Raw genomic sequence first — 19,703 nt, 5'->3', positions numbered from 1 at the left:
CTTTCCCCATCAGTATAGAACTTCCTTATTCTGTTTCAACAAGCATGGTACATGCCACTTTGTGGATGTAACATACTTGATAAATCAGTCCCCTTTCACTGGACACCTATGTGATTTCCAGTCTCTTGCTATAACGCATAATCTTGTACACAAGTCATTTCATACATGTTCAAGTCTATCTGTAGGATAAATTCCTAGACATAGAAACGCTATGTCGAAGGATACAAGTATTGTAATTCTGAGCGATACTGCCAAATTGCCCTCCCCAGAGGTTATACAACTTTCACTCCCACTTGTAGTATGAAATAGGAATTTAGATTTTACACTGAGCTGAATATGAACAGTGGCGATGGCTTACTTTCTAGATGCCTCCCTGAAAATATCCTCCTTTTATAGCCTAGTAACAAATAACATTCTGTAAACACCTTCTGCACCATGAAAATCTGCATAGTTTTTCCATTACTAATAGAACATTTTCTGACTATTTGAAGTCCAAGAAAAAGAGGAGCTGAGTGAAAGGAGGTTAAGGCAATTCTTGCTGCTGTTAGCTGACATGCACTCACCGTGAAGCCTTTTCCCCTACTTTAGCATAAAAGAATTAAAAATTTCCACTTGCTACACAAAGCATTATTAATGTGAAAAGTTAACCAGGTGCTGTTTATTATTTTAATCAACAAAAGCTCTACAAGTGTTGGATTTACCAGTTTTTGCACAAGAGAACTTTACTAAATAAAGACAAGGTGCCCAAAGGGACCCACTCTACAGCTAAGGGAAAAGAAGTCATACAGAGGGCATGCTGAAGAAAGAATGAGCTAGAGAAACACAACTGGACTCTCCTTTAAAATACAAAAAGAATACAGAAGAGAGAAAAAAGGGAACACATTTTTAACTAAAAGAATTGACAATTTTATTTTCACATTCCACAATACAAATGAAAATTGCTTTTTTTGTCCCACCACTCCCCTCCAAAACTACTCTCTCTTTGATAGGAAGGGGGAGCAAGTCTTCCTTGTCATCCTGTTAGAAAACATCCCGAGTCACAGCACCATGATCTCCTGGTGAAGTAATATAAAACTGATATAAAGAGGCTCCCCAATCTCCTTATCTGTCTGGTCGAGTCATTCCTGGCCGGGTGGGCACCATCATGGGACGGGCAGGAGGTCTCATCATTGGGGGCCCAGGCATCATTGGCATGTGGCCTCCCATAGGCGGCCTCATTCCAGGAGCTGCAGGTAAAACAAAGAAAAGGAAAAAAAAAGTCAAAAATACTACTTAGGAGAGCTTGATGGGACTTCAATTAAAGACAAAAAAGTAGCCCCCCCCCTGCAAAATGCTGGAAAAAAGACATACTTGACAGAAGAAACGCAACAAATTCATCACATCTGTAAATTACTTAGACATTCTCAAACAAAAAACAAAAAGGTCAAAACAAGAACCATATGGGAATCATGATCTAATGACAGTAAGGGGGAAACTATTAATAGACTGCTTTCCAGAAATCACCAGGGACTAGTTCCCTAAATTGACCTTTTTTCTCACTCAGGGAAATTCACAACTAAGTCACATGTTACTCAGTCAGCTCTTTTAATCAGTTCTATCCATCATATAACCAGGAGCTATTTCATGAATGTACACAGGCACGGAGGACAATCTTACCACTAAGCGTTTGTTCGGAGTTGTAGGAAAGGTGAGCAGGAGGCCCATGCTGAGAACCTGTTAGTAACCATACTTAGCTCAAGTCAAGAAAAATAATAGGCAATAATGTGATTTATAACAATTAGCACACACACACAAATCTGATTTTTCTAATACATTTCAGAAACTATTAATGAGTTTTTTTAAAGTGTCCCATCAATACACCAGCCAAATAAATGAGTCAGGGAAGGGAGGGCAAGCAGACAGGTGAGGTTTGGGGAGGAATACAGGCAGCTTCACGGGAGTGGTAACGTTCTACTTCCTCAGCTGGGTGGTGGGTTCATGGTATTAATTGTATTACTATGCCTTATAATTTTCATGTTACGTATCTTCTTTTTAAATATCAAATTTTACCTAATTATTTATTTTCAACTAAATCATTTTGATTAAAGGCTTGCAATAAATGCTTCAAGAGAAAACTAAAGTTGAATACAGCCTTATCACAAAAAGTAAAACACAAGTATATGCAAAAACACAAAATCCAATAGGTACAGAATTAAGATAAATTTCAACAGAAACAGAAAATACTAAAACTTCTAAATATCTTATTAAAAAATCCCTCCATAACATAACCTGTATTCAGCATTTCTTAGAAGAAACTGATCTAGACCAAAGACTGAAAATGAGGGCCCTGAAAACTTTTTCTTTGGTCTCCATAATGCCTTAAATCTTAATTAGTTGTCAACATTGGCAATTACTATGTCTTGTTACTAATAAGTAATTCTAGACTTCTTTTTTCATCTTTTTATTGTGGAGATGTTCAAACATACACAAGCATAGAAAAAAAGAATATAATGAACATCCATGTACCCATCAACCAGCTTAAACAGCAACCCTGTTTTATCTTATCCCCACCCATTCTTATCCCTGCCCACCCCCCAGCTACTCAATTATTTTAATGCAAATCCCATAATTTTATTATTTTATCCTGGCTAAAAACAACAACAACAACAAAATACTCAGGCAAATTGGCAACACTAAGCCTGTATTCTCAAATGTCAACCACAGGTTGACGCTGAGTTCTAGAATGCTTCTTTATATGTGACAAGCATTCCCCAAATCACATCCCTAACCCCTCTAGGAATGTGAATCTGTGATCCCAATTTAAGAATGCAAAAGACATCTGAATCAGTTAGATTGTGTTTTGGATTCACAAGCCAGTAAGGCAGGAATTCTCTTTATCTAAACTCTCCCACCCCTAAATGATACCCACAGCAGGCATACTGAATGTTTCTGGCCAGGAAGCTACTCTAATGCCTTTGCACCTTGTCTTACCAGTTGAGTTGTAGGCTTCTTATGTCAGTTGTAGTTACTCTAATTACATAATGTAATTATTCTGCAAACTGATGAAATATGAATGTAGAGAAAGAACTATTTCTATAAAAACTAAGCTGATAATAAGAAAGACTCAGGCAAATCATCCCCCAAAAGTACTCACAAATTTGGTAAGCGAAACGATCATAAAAAATAGAAATTAAATTGCCTCACAAGGTCTCTAACCACTTCACAGAAAATGAAACTGAAGTTGGTAAAGGATGCATTATGAGTATGGCTTTCTGGTTTATGCAAGAAATATACGGTGTTCCAGTCAGTAGACTCATTCTCAAAGCAAAGGCCCTGACCATGTATCAGAAAACTCTGCAAATTAATGTACATTTATGTTTATGTTAAAATAAAATGTTTGAGGCATAAGTTTTTTCCCCTTCCTGAATAAAAGACTAACTACCAGGCCTAAGGCCTTTTTCATAAATACTAATTAACCTAGTTAACCTGCAAGATTAAATCAGCAATAGGCGGTAGCTCTGCTCCAAATCAAAACCAAGAAAAGCAGCAGCACAAATATATATCTACCCTTCTCCACATTATAAATGGCCAAAAGTCAGGAGGGGGTGAGGAAACAGGAGGGACAGAGGAGAAGGAAAAAAGAGGCAGTCTTATCCTGCTTTCAGTTGTACAAGGTCTTTGGATACCATCCAATTACACTGATAAACCAAGTATTTCTTTTTATCATTATAGATTCACCAAATGTAATTTGCTGCAATACGTTTAGACAGCTAATTAAGAATTCTATTTAAATGGAAAGCTAAAACACAATGGAGCATCCAAGAAGGAAAGAGATTCAAACTTACCAGGTCCCACTGGCATCATCCCAGGAGGAGGAGGGCCCATCATTGGCATCATGGGAGGGCCCCCCATGTGGGGTGCTGGCATCATCCCAGGGCGAGGAGGACCCGCTGAAATAAAGAATGGGGCCTGAGGCTGAGATATGCTTGTATATTAACATTCTCTCTTCTCAATGAAATAGGGCCTCATGATCTGGCCCAAATTCTGTAACAGTTCTGTAACTTCTTACGGTTTCTTTTATAACAGCAGATTCACAAAAATCAGTGGGCTACAAAACTTTAGTTACATTATGACTAAAAAACAAGAACAAGCCTGCCTAGAGAGAAGTGTAAAATAAAGATAAGTTTCCGAGGTTAAAAAGATTCCAACAGTTTAAATTTTTAAAAGAAGGGTATTATACCCCTGATGAACTTAAGCCACAAGTACCTAATTTCAGATCTTTTTTTTTTTTTTTCCAATCAAAACCTAGGTTTAAGAGAGTCTTTGGAAATACGAAAATGTTCCGCACAGATATTCCTGAACAATAACAATATGGAACAACTTAAATGTCCAACAATAAGCAAATGGTGAGACTAATTATGTACATTCATACCACTGACTATTCTACCATTAAAAATAATGGAGTTGAGTGCCAGCCAGTCAGGATCGAGTAGGGGAGAGAGCCTGTGAGCCTGATCAGGTCCCACGATGGCAGGATTCCAAGAAGGGTTTGGTGGGTCACTAGTGGTCTATCTGCATTAGTGTGCAACTATTAGAAACAGCCTACTTCTCTGTGTTTATATCCATGATAATTTACAGGACTGAGTTCAGGTCTGAGTTCAATTTTAATCTGAATCCTTCCAGAAGGGCCAAATAACTTATGGCCTAGTTGCTCAATGTCCTCCTGTCTGTCATGCAGAAACAACACACCTTCCCAGAGAGGAGAGTCCTTTGATCCACTCCTCTTTTAACTATGCAATTTTTGTCTTTCACAGGTATATATATTGGTTTTAGATGAGTTACAAGGTTGGGAGAGAGACTGAGGAGTTTATCAGCTACATCAATCCTCCAGTGTTGTATTCATAGCAGTAAACAACTCAGCAGCAATACCTCTTTATACATCAGCTCATCTAATCACAGGTACATTCTTAGCTTTCCATTGACTCTATCTCAGACCCACTTGAGATGCCACAAATATAATACCCTAATAATAAGGTAATCAGAAGGTAACTCTAAAGATATTTCAGAAATTATACCACTGAAGTTGTTTTCTATTACTGCCTATGTATTCATTTAATGAACATTTGAAAGCCAACTGTGAGATAATCTAACAAAATCAAGGATAATCTGCCCAGTTACACCCCTTAAGATAAAAACTTTATAAACTTACGGAGGCTGGGGGGAGGTGGAATCATTGCCCCTGCAGGAGGAGGAGCAGAGAATGGAGTAGGAGGTATCTTTCCTTGTTGGAATGCAGCGGCTTTGGAGAGTGAGAAAAAAAACAACAAACAGTGAATGAGAATTCAACAACCCATTTATTTACTAAAATAACCACTTTCGTTTAAATTTTTAACTGTCCCATTATTTCACTCTAAAAAGCATTCATCTAAGATTACTACATCATGGTCTCCACAGTTTTTAAATCAACTTTAGGTACTCACAAGCTAAAACTGCAATTAATTGGTTTACTGATCTGGGTTTTTTAAACTGTTTTTATTTCATCAGCATTCCTATGGATGAATTAACTATGAGAGACTAGTTAACTATGAGTGAAAACCTCCCACCTATAAATGTCTTACCAAAGAGCAGCAGTCATCTTTAATCTGTACATGTAGTTTACATTCAATTCAAACTGCTCATAGTTTTGTTTAAAAAATGTGTGATAACTGCCCAGAGGCCAGGCTTTGTAAAATTTCAATCCTTCCTATATATGCTTTCCTCCATAAAAACAATACACCATTTTGGTTTACCTGTTTTGAAATTAATGCACTGAGGTAAGAGATGTAAAAGAAAGATTTCAAAGCAAGAGCCTGCTCCGAAGGAGATTATGATCTTGAAAAAATGTCCAATAAAATTACCTTTTAATTTTTCTTTCAGACAATATGAGGCACAAATGAAAACAGAAGAAACTGAAGATTGTTTATATTTGCTTTGGGAAAGGAGTCATACATAAATACTAAAATACACACTCAAAAAGTCTATTCCTGAATTTGTTAGCCCTTCCCAATTCAGTGCAGCCTGCAGCCCAGACACTCTCCCATTCCACTCCAACCCCACAAGTGCAAAGGAGATCAAATTACTCAAGTAGATCACTGGTAATTCATGAGAACCAGATCCAAAAAATGACCTAGAGTAGAGATTTATGAACAGCTATCATACTCCTCCAAACAGAGCGTGTGCTCTCTAAGGGATCACATCCTCCAGCAAAAGCCTTTTCCAATCAAAAGTCACCTCCCACACGTTGTGTAGGACAGCTTGTAAAGGCTGAAGAGGGAGTGGCTAAGTAGCGGACTCAACATCAACATAATCCTGAACATGATGAGGTATGCCCCCAAGGGCTTGCTTCTTATCCTGTAAAAGTCTTTCATCAAAAACATTTACTCATCTTAAAATATTCGGCTGAGCACAAAAAATAACAAACATAATGCTAACCTTTAATGCAAGAAACTTCTAACATCTTTTCAAATAGAGAAAATGATTACATTATATTTTTTCCCAAATGCAATGAGACAATGTCTGAGATTTGCTCCTTAATAATCCAGGAGGGGAAAGGGAGTAGATTGCCTCAACAAGGGGCAATTCTGTCCCTTTGGGAACACCGGGCAATGTGTGAAGATATTTTTAGTCACAACTGGGCATTGCTATTGGCATCTAGCGGGTATAGGCCAGGGTTGCTGAACAGTCTACAATGCACAGGACAGCCCCCAACAAAGAATTATCAGGCCCCAAATATCAATAGTGCTAAGTTTGAGAACTTTAGTATAAATGAAACAAGACTGCCGCAGCAGGGTGATGCGGGTGTGGCAGCCATGGAAGGTTTATTCTCTAAAGTTCTCCTTCTATTGTGCTTAAAATTTTCCATGATAGTTTTGCTTTTTTAAAAAAAAAATAAAATCACACCACAATCAAAGTCCACATTTGCCTGCCAGTTCTGGGTACAATGAACGATTAGGAAAGGCCATGTTTCAAATACACCAGGATGATCTAACATAAAAAATGCAGTATCTCTTTCTGTCAGTGCCTTGGACCCAACTATCCTAAACAACAAAAATGTTCTTAATTAAACAAAAAGAGTATGGCATGTATGGCAGGGGTCCAAAACATACCCAAACTATTCTGTCACATCAGTTACTTCCTTTGTGACCAGTTATCTTTGCCAGGACAACAAAGAATAAAAGTCTCTCAAACTCTTCAAAGAGAGCTACAAACTCACCCCCACCTTTTCCTATTACTACCGGAAAACAGATCTAAAAACCATGGCTCACTACAAACGAGGTTCTGCATAAATGTGCTACAAAATCTGGTCCACATCGGTAGTGAAATATTAGGCAACTCATTCTTCTCTGCCCAAATTCCCAGTCTAATCAATACCTGATTGCTCTAACCTCAAAAGTTAATATTAATGTTTTCCTGTATCCCTGGGAAACCAATGACCTTCCACTTCTTTGATTCAGCACATCAGAATGCTCCTATTTATCATTCAGAATGAGTTGCTTCTGTGAAAAACAACAGAGAGACAGGGACGAGAAAGAATGGGACCATTCTACCACATCAGAACAAGAGACTGAAACGCACTTGTTTTGTCAATCAGGCTCTGAGCCTGCTCTTCCATCCATTTCTGATAGTAGTCTTTCACATTCTCTTTGTGTTTCCTACCACTGCAGTGTGTCTTTCTCACAGATGGCTGTAAAACAAAAGGTTGTATCAGTCAGAGAAACAAATATCCAAAACCAGAAATTTTTTAAAGCCTTACCTTTTAATAGGTAGCCTGGCTACCTCTAGCAGCCTTAGCTGGTGCCAAAGCATCACTTAAAAACATTATCCAGCAACGTACTGTGGTAATTTACCTATTGTATTTATTATCTAAACCAGGGGTCAGAAAACAATGGCCCATGGGCCAGCCACCTGATTTTGTGGAAAAAAAGTACTGGAATACAGTGGTATTCATTTGTTTATGTATAGTCTATGTCTTGTCTCTACAAGAGCAGAGTTGAGCAGTTGCAACAAAGACTGTATGGTCCACAAACCCAAAATAATTACAAGCTGGCATTTGAAGAAAATGTTTACAATCCACTGATCTAGAAAACAGTATCATATAATGCCCTTTCTTAGGCTATTGTACAGCAAAATAATATAGCTTATATACATTTAAATAACACTGTTTATGGGAATATATTCTTTTAAAGGACAATGGGTCTAGAATATAGACTCCATGTGAATCACACACAGACCTTTGTCTCTAGCCCACTAATCCTTTTGTTCTTTCTTTAACAGTTTTATTGAGGTAAAACTGACATAAGATAAACTCCATGCACTTAACCTTCTGGTTTTTTAAGTTAACATTTATTTAACTCTTACTACATGCCAGACACCATGCTATGTACTTCACAAGTAGTGCCTCAATCTCTATAGAAATCACATGTGCATGGTACAGTGGAATACTAATCAGAAAGAACGAATCACTGATACATGCGATACGGACAAATCTCAAAAACGTGCTGAGCAAAAGAAATCAGATACACACAGAGTATATAAGGATCCATTCATATGAAGTTTAAAACCAGTAATAATGATCTTTAGTCATAAACATCAGATCAGGCAGTGCCAGGCGTGCAGGGGACTGACTGCAAAAAAACACAGGGAACTTTCTGGAGCGATGGAAATGTTCTATATCTTGATGCATACATCAAGTTGTAATCATTTGACAAGTCAGCAAACCGTACACTTAAAATGTGTGCATTTAATTGAATATAAATTATAATTCAATACAATTGATTTTAAAAATCACAAGGTTGGACTTCCCTGGTGGCGCAGTGGTTAAGAATCCGCCTGCCAATGCAGGGGACATGGGTTCCATCTCTGGCCCAGGAAGATCCCACATGCCACGGAGCAACTAAGCTGGTGCGCTACAACTACTGAGCCTGCGTTCTAGAGCCTGCGAGCCACAACTACTGAGCCCGCAAGCTGCAACTACTGAAGCCCATGCGCCTAGAGCTTGTGCTCCGCAACAAGAGAACCCACTGCAACAAGAAGCCTGTGCACTGCAACGAAGAGTAGCCCCCGCTCACCACAACTAGAGAACAAAAGCCTGCGCACAGCAACGAAGACCCAATGCAGCCAAAAATAAAATTAATTAATTAATTAATAAAAAAATAAAAATCACAAGGTTATTGGGACTTCCCTGGTGGTCCATTGGCTAAGACTCCACACTCCCAGTGCAGGCAGCCTGCGTTCGATCCCTGGTCAGGGAAGTAGATCACACATGCTGCAACTAAGAGTTTGCATGCCACAACTAAAGATCCCACATGCCACAACCAAGACCCGACACAGCCAAATAAATAAATTTTTTTAAAAATCACTAGTATGTATAAAATAGATAACATGAGAACCTGCTCTATAGCCACTCTACTTCACTTCGCTGTACAACAGAAACTAACACAACATCGTAAAACAACTATACCCCAATTAAAAAAAAAAGTTAAAAAAATAAAATGGTTGGTTCTACTGGAAAAAAAAAAAAAGAAATTAAAAAAAAAAATCATCCACTGCATGCAACTCAATTGTCGGGAAGGACATTTGAATTTTTTTTAAATTTATTTATCTATTTTTGGCTGTGTTAGGTCCTTGTTGCTGCGCATAGGCTTTCTCTAGTTATGGTGAGCGGGGGCTACTCTTCGTTGCGGTGCGCAGGCTTCTCACTGCGGTGGCTTCTCCTGTTGTGGAGCATGGGCTCTAGGAGCATGGGTTCAGTAGTTGTGGCTCGCAGGCTCTAGAGCACAGGCTCACTAGTTGTGGTGCACAGGCTTAGTTCTTCCACGGCATGTGGGATCTGCCCGAACCAGGGCTCGAACCTGTGTCCCCTGCATTGGCAGGTGGATTCTTAACCACTGCACCACCAGGGAAGCCCCAGGACATTTGAATTTTCACAGAAGAAAAATAAGAAAATAAACCCTTTACCTACTTAAAAAAAAAAACAACAATCACAAGGTTATTATCTTCTGTATATGCTTAAAGACTTGTCTCAAAACACATAGATGGTAAGCAGCAAACTAAGGCCTGGAATCCAGATCTCATTCAGATGCTCCTCACAGCTGCCTTCCTCCCTCCTAACTCTCTTCTCGTGACTGCTTCAGCAGCAGCATATACGACCAACGTCGTGTGAGCAAAACTATCTTTTTTATGGTCTGTATCTCAAAATACTGTTCCCTGTCTCCCAACCACTGTTTACACTAATACAACAACGATGCCTTAAGCTTAATAACAAAATCATGCCTAAGAACCAGCAAAAGCTCAAAAGTTAGAGCACTGAATGTTTTATACAGTCATACTGAACATTTTATACATTTCAAAGTCCACCACAAGGACTGCTTCAATCACTATGGAAACTTCCTATTTTCACAAGGTATCATGTTAGAACAGCAGTATTACAAGGATTCCTGACATTTCTCATAAAGAGATATTTATTATAAAGAGAGACTTTTCCATTCTCTGAATTCTAGTATTAGCAAGATGAGTGAGTACATGACAATATAGCACTGGAAAAGGGTAGAAAGGCACAGCCCCCCATACCAACAACTTCAAAAAATTATGACTAGGGGTTTGACCTAGAGAGGGGGTTAGGGACAGAAAACCAAAACAAAACAAAAAGATGGGGGATCTATAGGCAAGCTACTACCACTACCAACTTACTGGAGGAGTCTCCTCCAGGACAATCTATAATAATATTTAGAACTATTAGTTCTTCAAGAGGAACCACCCTACTTACATGTTCCACAAATCTATTAATGCTGAACTACATCTAACCATGTGTTAGAAAAAATTCCAAATGAAGTGACAACAGAGAAATTATTGGCTAGGTTCTTGCAGCTACTATTCAAGATGACATCATGATCGAGTTCTAATTTCATCAGGTCTCTGCAGAAGCAGCAAAGTAGAGAGCTGCAATTCTGAAGGTATGGCTCACAGACACCACTCAAAGTGCAAGACAGACCAGTGAATTTTAATGTTAAAAGAGCGTATGACATGGTTTCAGATTCCACACTGCAACTAGCCATGTGCTGAGTTTTGGTGCAATAATATAAAGTAATAAAGAATATCCACGATTGTCTAAAAATGCTATTAAAGTACTCCCATATCCATGTGAGGCTGGATTCATCATATACTTCAACCAAAACATAGTGCAACAGATTTAAAGTAGAAGATGAGAATCTGCCAGCTTCCATTAAGTCAGATGTTACACAGGATTCCAAAAATGTTAAAATGCCATTCTTCGTACTGAATTTTTTTGTTTTGGAAAATAGCTATTTTTCACTTTTAAAGTGTTATTTGTATTACAAGTAAAAAGTCTGTTATCATTACCTTTAAATGAATTAATAAGCATTTTTAAGTTTAAGTTTTAACTTCAAATACAGAAAATTTTAATGGATATAACCCACTTTTTTTCTTTTTGAATAATCCAGTAATTTTTAAGAGTGTAAAGGGACCATGAAACAAAAAAAGTTTGAGAGCTGCTGGCATAGAAGCTCTGGAGTTAGACCTCCTAGCCTCATCTTCCAGCTCTATACAACTTACTGGTTTTGTAACATCCAGTCAGTTATTTATTCACACTGTCTCAGTTTCCCCCTTTGTAAAATGGGAGATAACACCAACCTCATAGGATTATCATGAGCATTAAACAAAATGATACATGGAAAGCATTTGGAACACTGCCTGACATACAATAAATATTCAGTCTTAGTCGCTGTTATTATTTGTTAAGCAGTTTTTAATCAAATCAAAGTATTCGGTTTAAAATTTAGGCATTTCTTTCCAATTTAATCAGTCAAACATTTAAGAGCCTTGACACAACGAAATATTTGAACTTCAGAACGTTTTCCTAGAATTTTTACTTGTCATATAAATTTTTTTCATCTTTAAACTTGCTAAAGCTTTATTATTTCGGGTCTCCATTGAAAACACTGACTGATGGAAGACTAATAACTTTGAATTATGAAGACAGTTACAGGAAGAGTGGAAAAACAAACACCCCAAGGTATTTTCTCCAAGCATTAGCCCTTAAACCTTAGCAAGATGAAATGCACAAATTACAAAATTTTGTAAAAATCTAATTTAGGGAGTTCCCTGGTGGCCTAGCAGTTTGGATTCTGGGCTTTCACTGCTGTGGCCTGGGTTCAACCCCCGGTCAGGGAACTGAGATCCCACAAGCCGCACAGTGCAGCCAAAAAAAACCCCTAATTTATTACATATAAGGTTTTTCTTAGGTTTCCTTTTATTAAAAAAATAACTTGGGCTTCCTTGGCGCAGTGGTTGAGAATCTGCCTGCCAATGCAGGGGACACGGGTTCGAGCCCTGGTCTGGGAAGATCCCACATGCCGCAGAGCAACTAAGCCCGTGTGCCACAGCTACTGAGCCTGCGCGTCTGGAGCCTGTGCTCTGCAACGGGAGAGGCCGCGATGGTGAGAGGCCCGCGCACCGCGATGAAGAGTGCCCCCACTTGCCGCAACTGCAGAAAGCCCTCGCACAGAAACGAAGACCCAACACAACCAAAAATAAAATAAATAAATAAATAAATAAAAAAGAAACTAAGTAACATGTTTAAAAAAAAAACAACTTTGAGCTATAGCTCACAGATCATGCAATTTACAAATTTTAAGTGTACAATTCAACGGGTGTTCGGTATATTCACAGAGCTGGGCAATCATCACTACAATCAATTTTCTTTTTTTTAATTATAGTTGATTTACAATATTATATTAGTTTCAGGTGTAAAAGACAGTGATTCAATATTTTTGTAGATTATGCTCCGTTTAAAGTTACAAAATAATGGCTGTATTTCCCCTGTGCTGTACAATTAGCTATTTATACACAGTAGTTTATACCTCTTAATCCCATACCTCTATCTTGCCCCTCTCCACTTCCCTTTCCTCACTGGTAACCATTAGTTTGTTCTCTAAATCAATGAGTCTGTTTCTGTTTTGTTATATACATTCGTTTGTTTTATTTTTTTAGATTCCACATACACGTGATAACACAGAGTATTTGTCTCTGACGGACTTATTTCACTAAGCGTAATACTCTCTAGGTCCATCCATGTTGTTGCAAATGGCAGACATATACGGTTTTTTGAAGCTGAAAAGAAACTACTTACAGAGTCATGGGTGAGGTATGTATCGCAGTAGTCACAATAAAACCTGGAAAGAGAAGGAAAGTAGAGAAAGAGAAAATGACAACCCGTTAATAGATGCCCATCCACTGAGGTGCTATTTATTGAAGGTAAAATAGAAAATAAAATAAAGTAAAAGACCTATTCACGATGCGAAGACATCAAACAAAGCGTCCTGACACAAGCCAAGCTTTTGGGTTGCCTTACGGAGAGTCGACCTCCACGCTCGTAAAGGGGTATCTAGAAATCCGGGTCTCCCTTCCTCCCCCAGACCCTCTCGCTCCCCCAGAGGCTCCCGGAGCCAGAACCCGCTCTGTGCTCCCCCGCAGGGCCACAGTCAGTGATCGAGACCGCGAACACCCCCAGATTCCGGCCCCCACTCACTTAGGCATGTCGCTCTGCAGGCCTTCGGCAACTCCGTTCCGCGCCGCCCGGAAGTGACGCGCACAGTGAGCGCCGACGCGACGGAAGCGATGAGTCAAATGCGAATGCAGAAGCCCCACCCAGTCATCCAATCCGCCAGCTGCGCTGCGCCTGCAGTACGGCTTTGTCGGCAGAGCGAGGGGCGGGGCTTGTCCTGCTCCTCCCTTCACCTAGAGGAGGGTGGGAGGGGGGAGTATCAAGTGTCCCTGCGACGTTCAATGCACGCACTTGTGGCCGAGATTTTTGATGCTCCCGGAAGCGTGTCATTCATCCTTTCTTTCGACAGTTATCTAATGAGTGTCTGGTACGTGCCAGGCACTGCTATAAATGCTGAGAAGCCAGCAGTGAACAAAACAGACAAAAATCCTTGCTTTCTTGGAGTTGACATTCGAGTTGGGGAAGACAAATACAGTAATAAAGTCAGTATGTAGTGGGTTAGATGGAGCCAAGTGCTATGGGGAGGGAGGGAATGAAGCATGGAAGAGAGGAGTTCCACTTTAAATAAAACAGAAAGCTTGCTGAGAAAGTGACGACTGAGAAATGATAGGTTTCTTAAAGCAAGAAAGCCAGGCGCAAGCCAGTTTACATAGTGTCTCTTTTTTTGAGTCTCATTAACCACTGGAGGTGGCAGAATCCCCAGTTTCAAGTCTCGTGGCTGCTTCCTAGCTGTGCTGCATGTGCAAGTTATTTAGTCTTTCTGACTCCGTTTACTCATCTGAAAAATATGAATAATAGTTCTTACTTGTAGGCTTTGAAGAAGAATTAGATGTGAAAATGCTTGTAAAGCTTTCAGTGCAATGTCTGTACATACTAAGCCCTCCACAAATGGTAGTTATGGTTCCACAGGAGGGAACTGTTAGAAGAAACTTGTCCAGGGAGTTCCCTGGTGGCCTAGGGGTTAGGATTCCAGGTGAGAAATAGAGTATTTCCTACCATATCAGTAAACAAAGGATGTCACACTCATCAGCAATTGCAGCCACCACTGTTGTGAGCTGGTGAGCCCTGAGGGAACTGAGGAAGGAAAAAATACCTGCCATCTAGCAGCCATCAGATTGCGGCCACTCCCTACGGTGAGCCCTGAGGAAACTCAGGATGTGAAAACACAGGACACTGGCCCCCAGATAGCTGATGTGCATAGCAGAGGAAAGATTTCAGTGAGCCCAGACTCTTGCATCTTCCCATACATAGAAAAGCGCTAAGTTCCTTTACTTGGAATATCTGATTTTCTTTAATTAACAATAATCTTTTGATGTTCAGACTACCTGCCCTTTGTTGCAAAACTGCTATATAACCTGGCTCCCTGCCTTGCCTCCTCCGAACAGTTCTCTCAAGGTTACTTGAAATGCTGCCTCCCGGGCTTGAAGTCCTAAAAATTCCCGCTGAATAAAATATAACTCTCAACTTTTAGGTTGTGAATATTTTTTAAGTTGACACAGGCTTTCACTGTCGTGGCCCGGGTTCAATCCCCGGTCAGGGAACTAAGATCCAGCAAGCTGCGGGGCAAGGCCAAAAAAAAAAGGTAACTTGTCCATAGGGATAACCCGTTCTGGCAACAAGGCCAAACTTCCAGCCTGGTTTATCAGACTCCAAAATGGCCTGACCCCTCTTTCAGAAAAGGGAAATAGTGTTGGGAACTGGGGAGGAGGAGCTTTTGCTTCTTTTGTTCCATATTCTCCGATGGTGGAGTTGCAACCAAAATAATAAAACCTGGTGCTTTATTGGAATATTTACTATGTCCTAGTGAGACAGGAGATAGATGGGCCCCAGGCTGAACAGTGTGGACAGAAACTCCGTAACAGCAGAAACTCCATAAAAGCAGGATGATGGAGGAAGCTGGGCCCTGCCCAGATAAGAGATAAAGGACCACATATTCCTCATTCTTGAAGTCAAGGAGATCTCCCTGACTACACATGCACAGAAAGGCTCCTTGGAGATCAAAAAGGGAGGGGGTGCCACCTCATAGTAAGTGATGCCAACTACCCATAGACCTCTTCACTAGAATCCATCTTGGCTAAGAGGTGCACACGCACACAGGGGAGGACCCTGAGATATACCAAATGCGGACTCAGAACCAGGCAAACAAGATGATTGGACAAAGGAAACCCAGAAGAAATGCCCCATAAAAGTGATTCAAACTGCCACGAGTGTGTGGCTCTCTCTCTCTGAGCCCGCCCAAGTGTCTATCCACACGTACTGTACTCTTTTTCCTTGTAATAAACACTTTACTTGCTTCACTACTTTCAATCTCTATGTGGAAGTTCATATCTTCATAGCTGACGGGTCAGGGCCTTGTCACTGGCCACTGGTCCCTGGTGGTCTGGTGGCTAGGATTCAGAGCTCTCACTGCTGCTGCCTGACCTCAATCTCTGGCCGGGAACCGAAATCCTGCTTCAAGCCACCGTAGGCCAAGGCCACCCTAGATCACTAGGTGCTTTTGTCAACTGACAAAAAATGCACAGGGACTTCCCTGGTGGCGCAGGGGTTAAGAATCCGCCTGCCAATGCAGGGGACACAGGTTTGAGCCCTGGTCCGGGAGGATCCCACATGCCGCGGAGCAAATAAGCCCGTGCACCACAACTACTGAGGCTGCGCTCTGGAGCCCATGAGCCACAGCTACTGAAGCCTGCACGCCTAGAGCCTATGCTCCACAACAAGAGAGGCCACCAAGATGAGAAGCCCGCACCCCGCAACGAAGACCCAACTCAGCCAAAAATAAATAAATTTATTTTTTAAAAAAAGCTTTGCATATATACATATATATATATATATATATATATATATATATATATATTTTTTTTTTTTTTTGGCTGCATTGGGTCTTGTTGCTGCGCTCAGGCTTTCTCTAGTTGCAGAGAGCAGGGGCTACTCTTCGTTGAGGAGTGCAGGTTTCTCATTGCAGTGGCTTCTCTTGTTGTGGGTCACGGGCTCTAAAGCGCAGGCTCAGTAGTTGTGGTGCACGGGCTTCGTTGCTCCGCGGCATGTGGGATTTCCCAGACCAGGGTTCGAACCCATGTCCCCTGCATTGGCAGGTGGATTCTTAACCACTGTGCCATCAGGGAAGCCCTGCATTTATAAGTTTGAAAAATATTGTGTAATTGCCCTCCATTGTAGTTGTATTTACCTGATAATTAATGAGTTTAATGACTTGAAATCATTTGATTTTGTTTAAACTAATTATCATATTTGGTTCATTCAAGTCCTTTTGGAGTTCACTTGTAAACCAAGCTTATTGCTGGTAGTGAAGTTAGGGTTGATGCTATAATAAGTATAATTTTAGGTTGTTTGTTTGGGATGCTCAGTGTAGGGGTAGCAGGAGGGCAATTTCTAGATCAAACAGGAGGAATGTGATGGCTACTAGGAAAAATTTTATGGAAAAAGTAGGTGTGCTGATTCAATGGAATCAAATCCACATTCATTGGGGCTTGGTTTTTCTGTATAAATATTTATTTGAGGGCATATACAACCTGATAGGTTAAAAAGTCATTGTATTATAATTTTAATTTCTCTTGTGAATAAAGTGGAGCATTTTTTCATGTTTAGGAGCCTTAAAGAGTCTGCAGAACCTTCTATGCGTAGACTACCTTTTCATGTCCTTTACCTATTTTGTGTATTATATTGTTAGCCTCATCCTTTTCTTTTGATTTGTAGAGAACTTCATCTATAAGGAAATTAACATTGCCTGTAATATGAGTCGCAAATATGTTTCCATTTGTTATTTGTCTTTGGCTTTAATTGGGGTGATTTTTATCATGAAAAAATTTTAAAGTTTGTATGTTAGTCAAATGTTGATCTAGAGGCTTCCCTGGTGGCACAGTGGTTAAGAATCTGCCTGCCAATGCAGGGGACACAGGTTCGATCCCTGGTCCAGGAAGATCCCACATGCCTTGGAGCAACAAAGCCCATGCACCACACTACTGAGCCTGCGCTCTAGAGCCCGTGAGCCACAACTACTGAGCCCACGTGCCACAACTACTGAAGCCCGCGCACCTAGAGCCTGTGCTCTGCAACAAAAGAAGCCACCACAATGAGAAGCCCGTGAACCACAACGAAGAGTAAACCCCACTCACCACAGCTAGAGAAAGGCCGCGCACAGCAACAAAGACCCAACGCAGCCAAAAATAAACAAATAAATTTATTTTTAAAAATGTTAATCTGTTCTTTTACAGTTTCTGGGTTTTACGTGAAGGATTTTCTCTGAGTTTTTAAAAAAAATTCTCTCATATTTTTCCTAGTTCTTTTATTATGTCATTTTTTCATGTTTACATTTTTTATCTATTTGGAATTTGTTTTAAAGTGTGTAATAGGGATCTAACCTAATTTTTCTTTTCATAACAGTAACCCAGTTATCCCTCCCAGCACCAGTTAATGAATAATCCATCACTGTCCCTTCTAATCTGAAATGTTACTTTTATCATTTTCTCTATAAATTCTATCTCATTTCTGAGCTTTTGGTTTGTTCCATTGGTTTGTCTATTAATGTGCCTCTACCAACTGTTTTAATTGCTGTAGCTCATATCTTATCTATGGTTATTTTAATATAAAATATTTTTCAATTACCCAGTTAAATTACATACTTAACTTTATCCTTTCCTAAAAAGAATCTTCCAGCAGTGATAAAGGTGTTACATTTGTCGTGTGGTTGGGCACATCCTCTGATACACTGTTGTATATCCCAGTATGGTAAGGTTGCCAGCTAAATACACAATGCCCAGTTAAATTTGAATTTCAGGTAAACAATTAATAATTTTTAGTAGAAGTATGTCCCACGCAATTTTTTTCTATTTCTGGAAATCCAACTATAGGATACTTGATTTTAAAAAATTCTTTTAGGGACTTCCCTAGCGGTCCAATGGTTAAGACTCTCTGCTTCCACTACAGGGGGCATGGTTTCGATCCCTGGTCCAGGGAACTAAGATCCCACATGCCATGTGGCACGGCCAAAAAAAAAAATTATTTTAGTTACATATGACAAAGCCAACTTACATTAGTGTAGGCAGATAGGGATTACAGAGGCCTAGAGAGCTGGGACCTCTAAGGGTAGATTATCTTCAGGTCTGGTTGACCCAGGGTCTCAAATAATTTTACTCGGTCTCTTTCTCTCTACATCTCTCATCTCTGTATGTCTGCTTTTCTTGGTACGTTGGCATCATCCTCTCACATCGCAGCATGGCTTCCTCCATGCAACCAAGTAAGATAACCTCAAATATCTCCAAAATTCCATTCTTCTAGCACCATAATGCCAAAAGCCAGGCAGGGGCCTGAATGGCCAGACTTGGGTGAAAAGTCCTTCTTGGGTTGGGATGGGTGGGAAATTGTAACCAACAGTGTCACTTAAACTTCAGGGAGTGAGGGGGGAAGACCCAAGTGTTGGGGGAGTCCTGTTTTTTCTTTTTTTTTTAATTAATTAATTTATTATTTTTTTTGGCCGCACCACGCGGCTTGCGGGATCTTAGTTCCCCGACCAGGGATCAAACCTGCGCCCCCTGAAGTGGAAGTGTGGAATCCTAACCACTGGACTGCCAGGGAATTCCTGGGGGAGTACTGTTTTCAAAGGAGAAGTACGGGAAAGCATTCTGGGCCAAAAACAGTATGCACAGCTGCCACTGTTAGTCATATCTAGCCCAGTTTGCAAAGCCCAACTCAAAGAAAATGCCAATTTGAGGTGGTAATTTCCATTTTCACTACCAGAGGACTAGAGTTCTTAGTGCCTTAGCATCCTACACCTCCCCTCACGTCTTTTCCATTGCTTTCCCCAGTGCTAAGGAACAGTAGGTAATATTCAGTTATTCAATATTTATTCAACAAACATTTACTGAGCACCCACTTGGTGTTCAGGTCAATGTTGGCCACTGTCAATGGGAAAATAAATAACACACTGTGCCCACCATCAAGTTTCGTGTAGGAGATAAGATTTCAACAAATAATTATAGCATTATATGGTATATGAATATTCATGAAGAAGTAGTATCGTGTAGTGATAATGAACACAGCTTCTAGATCCAAAGTGCCTATTGCTTTGACCTTGGGGAAGTTGCTTAACCTCTCTGTGTCTTCGCTTCCTCATCTGTAAAATGGGGACAGTAATAGTGCCTACTTCATA

The 19,703-nt window shown here is 40.1% G+C and overlaps 1 protein-coding gene across 1 annotated transcript; it reads right to left on the bottom strand.

The window, feature by feature from the left end:
• Positions 1–882: 882 nt before the first annotated feature.
• Positions 883–13,623, bottom strand: SNRPC (small nuclear ribonucleoprotein polypeptide C). Its single transcript, XM_068558964.1, has 6 exons — positions 13,565–13,623; positions 13,166–13,208; positions 7,594–7,702; positions 5,189–5,278; positions 3,825–3,929; positions 883–1,226 (listed from the first exon to the last, which is right to left on the bottom strand). The coding sequence occupies exons 1-6, from the start codon at positions 13,570–13,572 to the stop codon at positions 1,102–1,104; spliced, it is 480 nt and encodes a 159-aa protein (XP_068415065.1). The 5' UTR covers positions 13,573–13,623; the 3' UTR covers positions 883–1,101.
• Between the last annotated feature and the right edge of the window lie 6,080 nt (positions 13,624–19,703).

This window comes from Eschrichtius robustus, chromosome 12, assembly GCF_028021215.1.
Source record: "Eschrichtius robustus isolate mEscRob2 chromosome 12, mEscRob2.pri, whole genome shotgun sequence".
Taxonomy (NCBI): domain Eukaryota; kingdom Metazoa; phylum Chordata; class Mammalia; order Artiodactyla; family Eschrichtiidae; genus Eschrichtius; species Eschrichtius robustus.
This window is presented reverse-complemented; position numbering and strand designations above follow the sequence as displayed.

What these genes read in the sequence shown, in the direction of transcription:
- SNRPC (XM_068558964.1), bottom strand. An exon ending in CATACCTCACCCATGACTCT is followed by an intron (nt 7,703 to 13,165) that starts GTAAGTAGTTTC and finishes TTTGTTTTACAG; the next exon opens with CCATCTGTGAGAAAGACACA. An exon ending in GATGATGCCAGTGGGACCTG is followed by an intron (nt 1,227 to 3,824) that starts GTAAGTTTGAAT and finishes TTTTACCTGCAG; the next exon opens with CTCCTGGAATGAGGCCGCCT.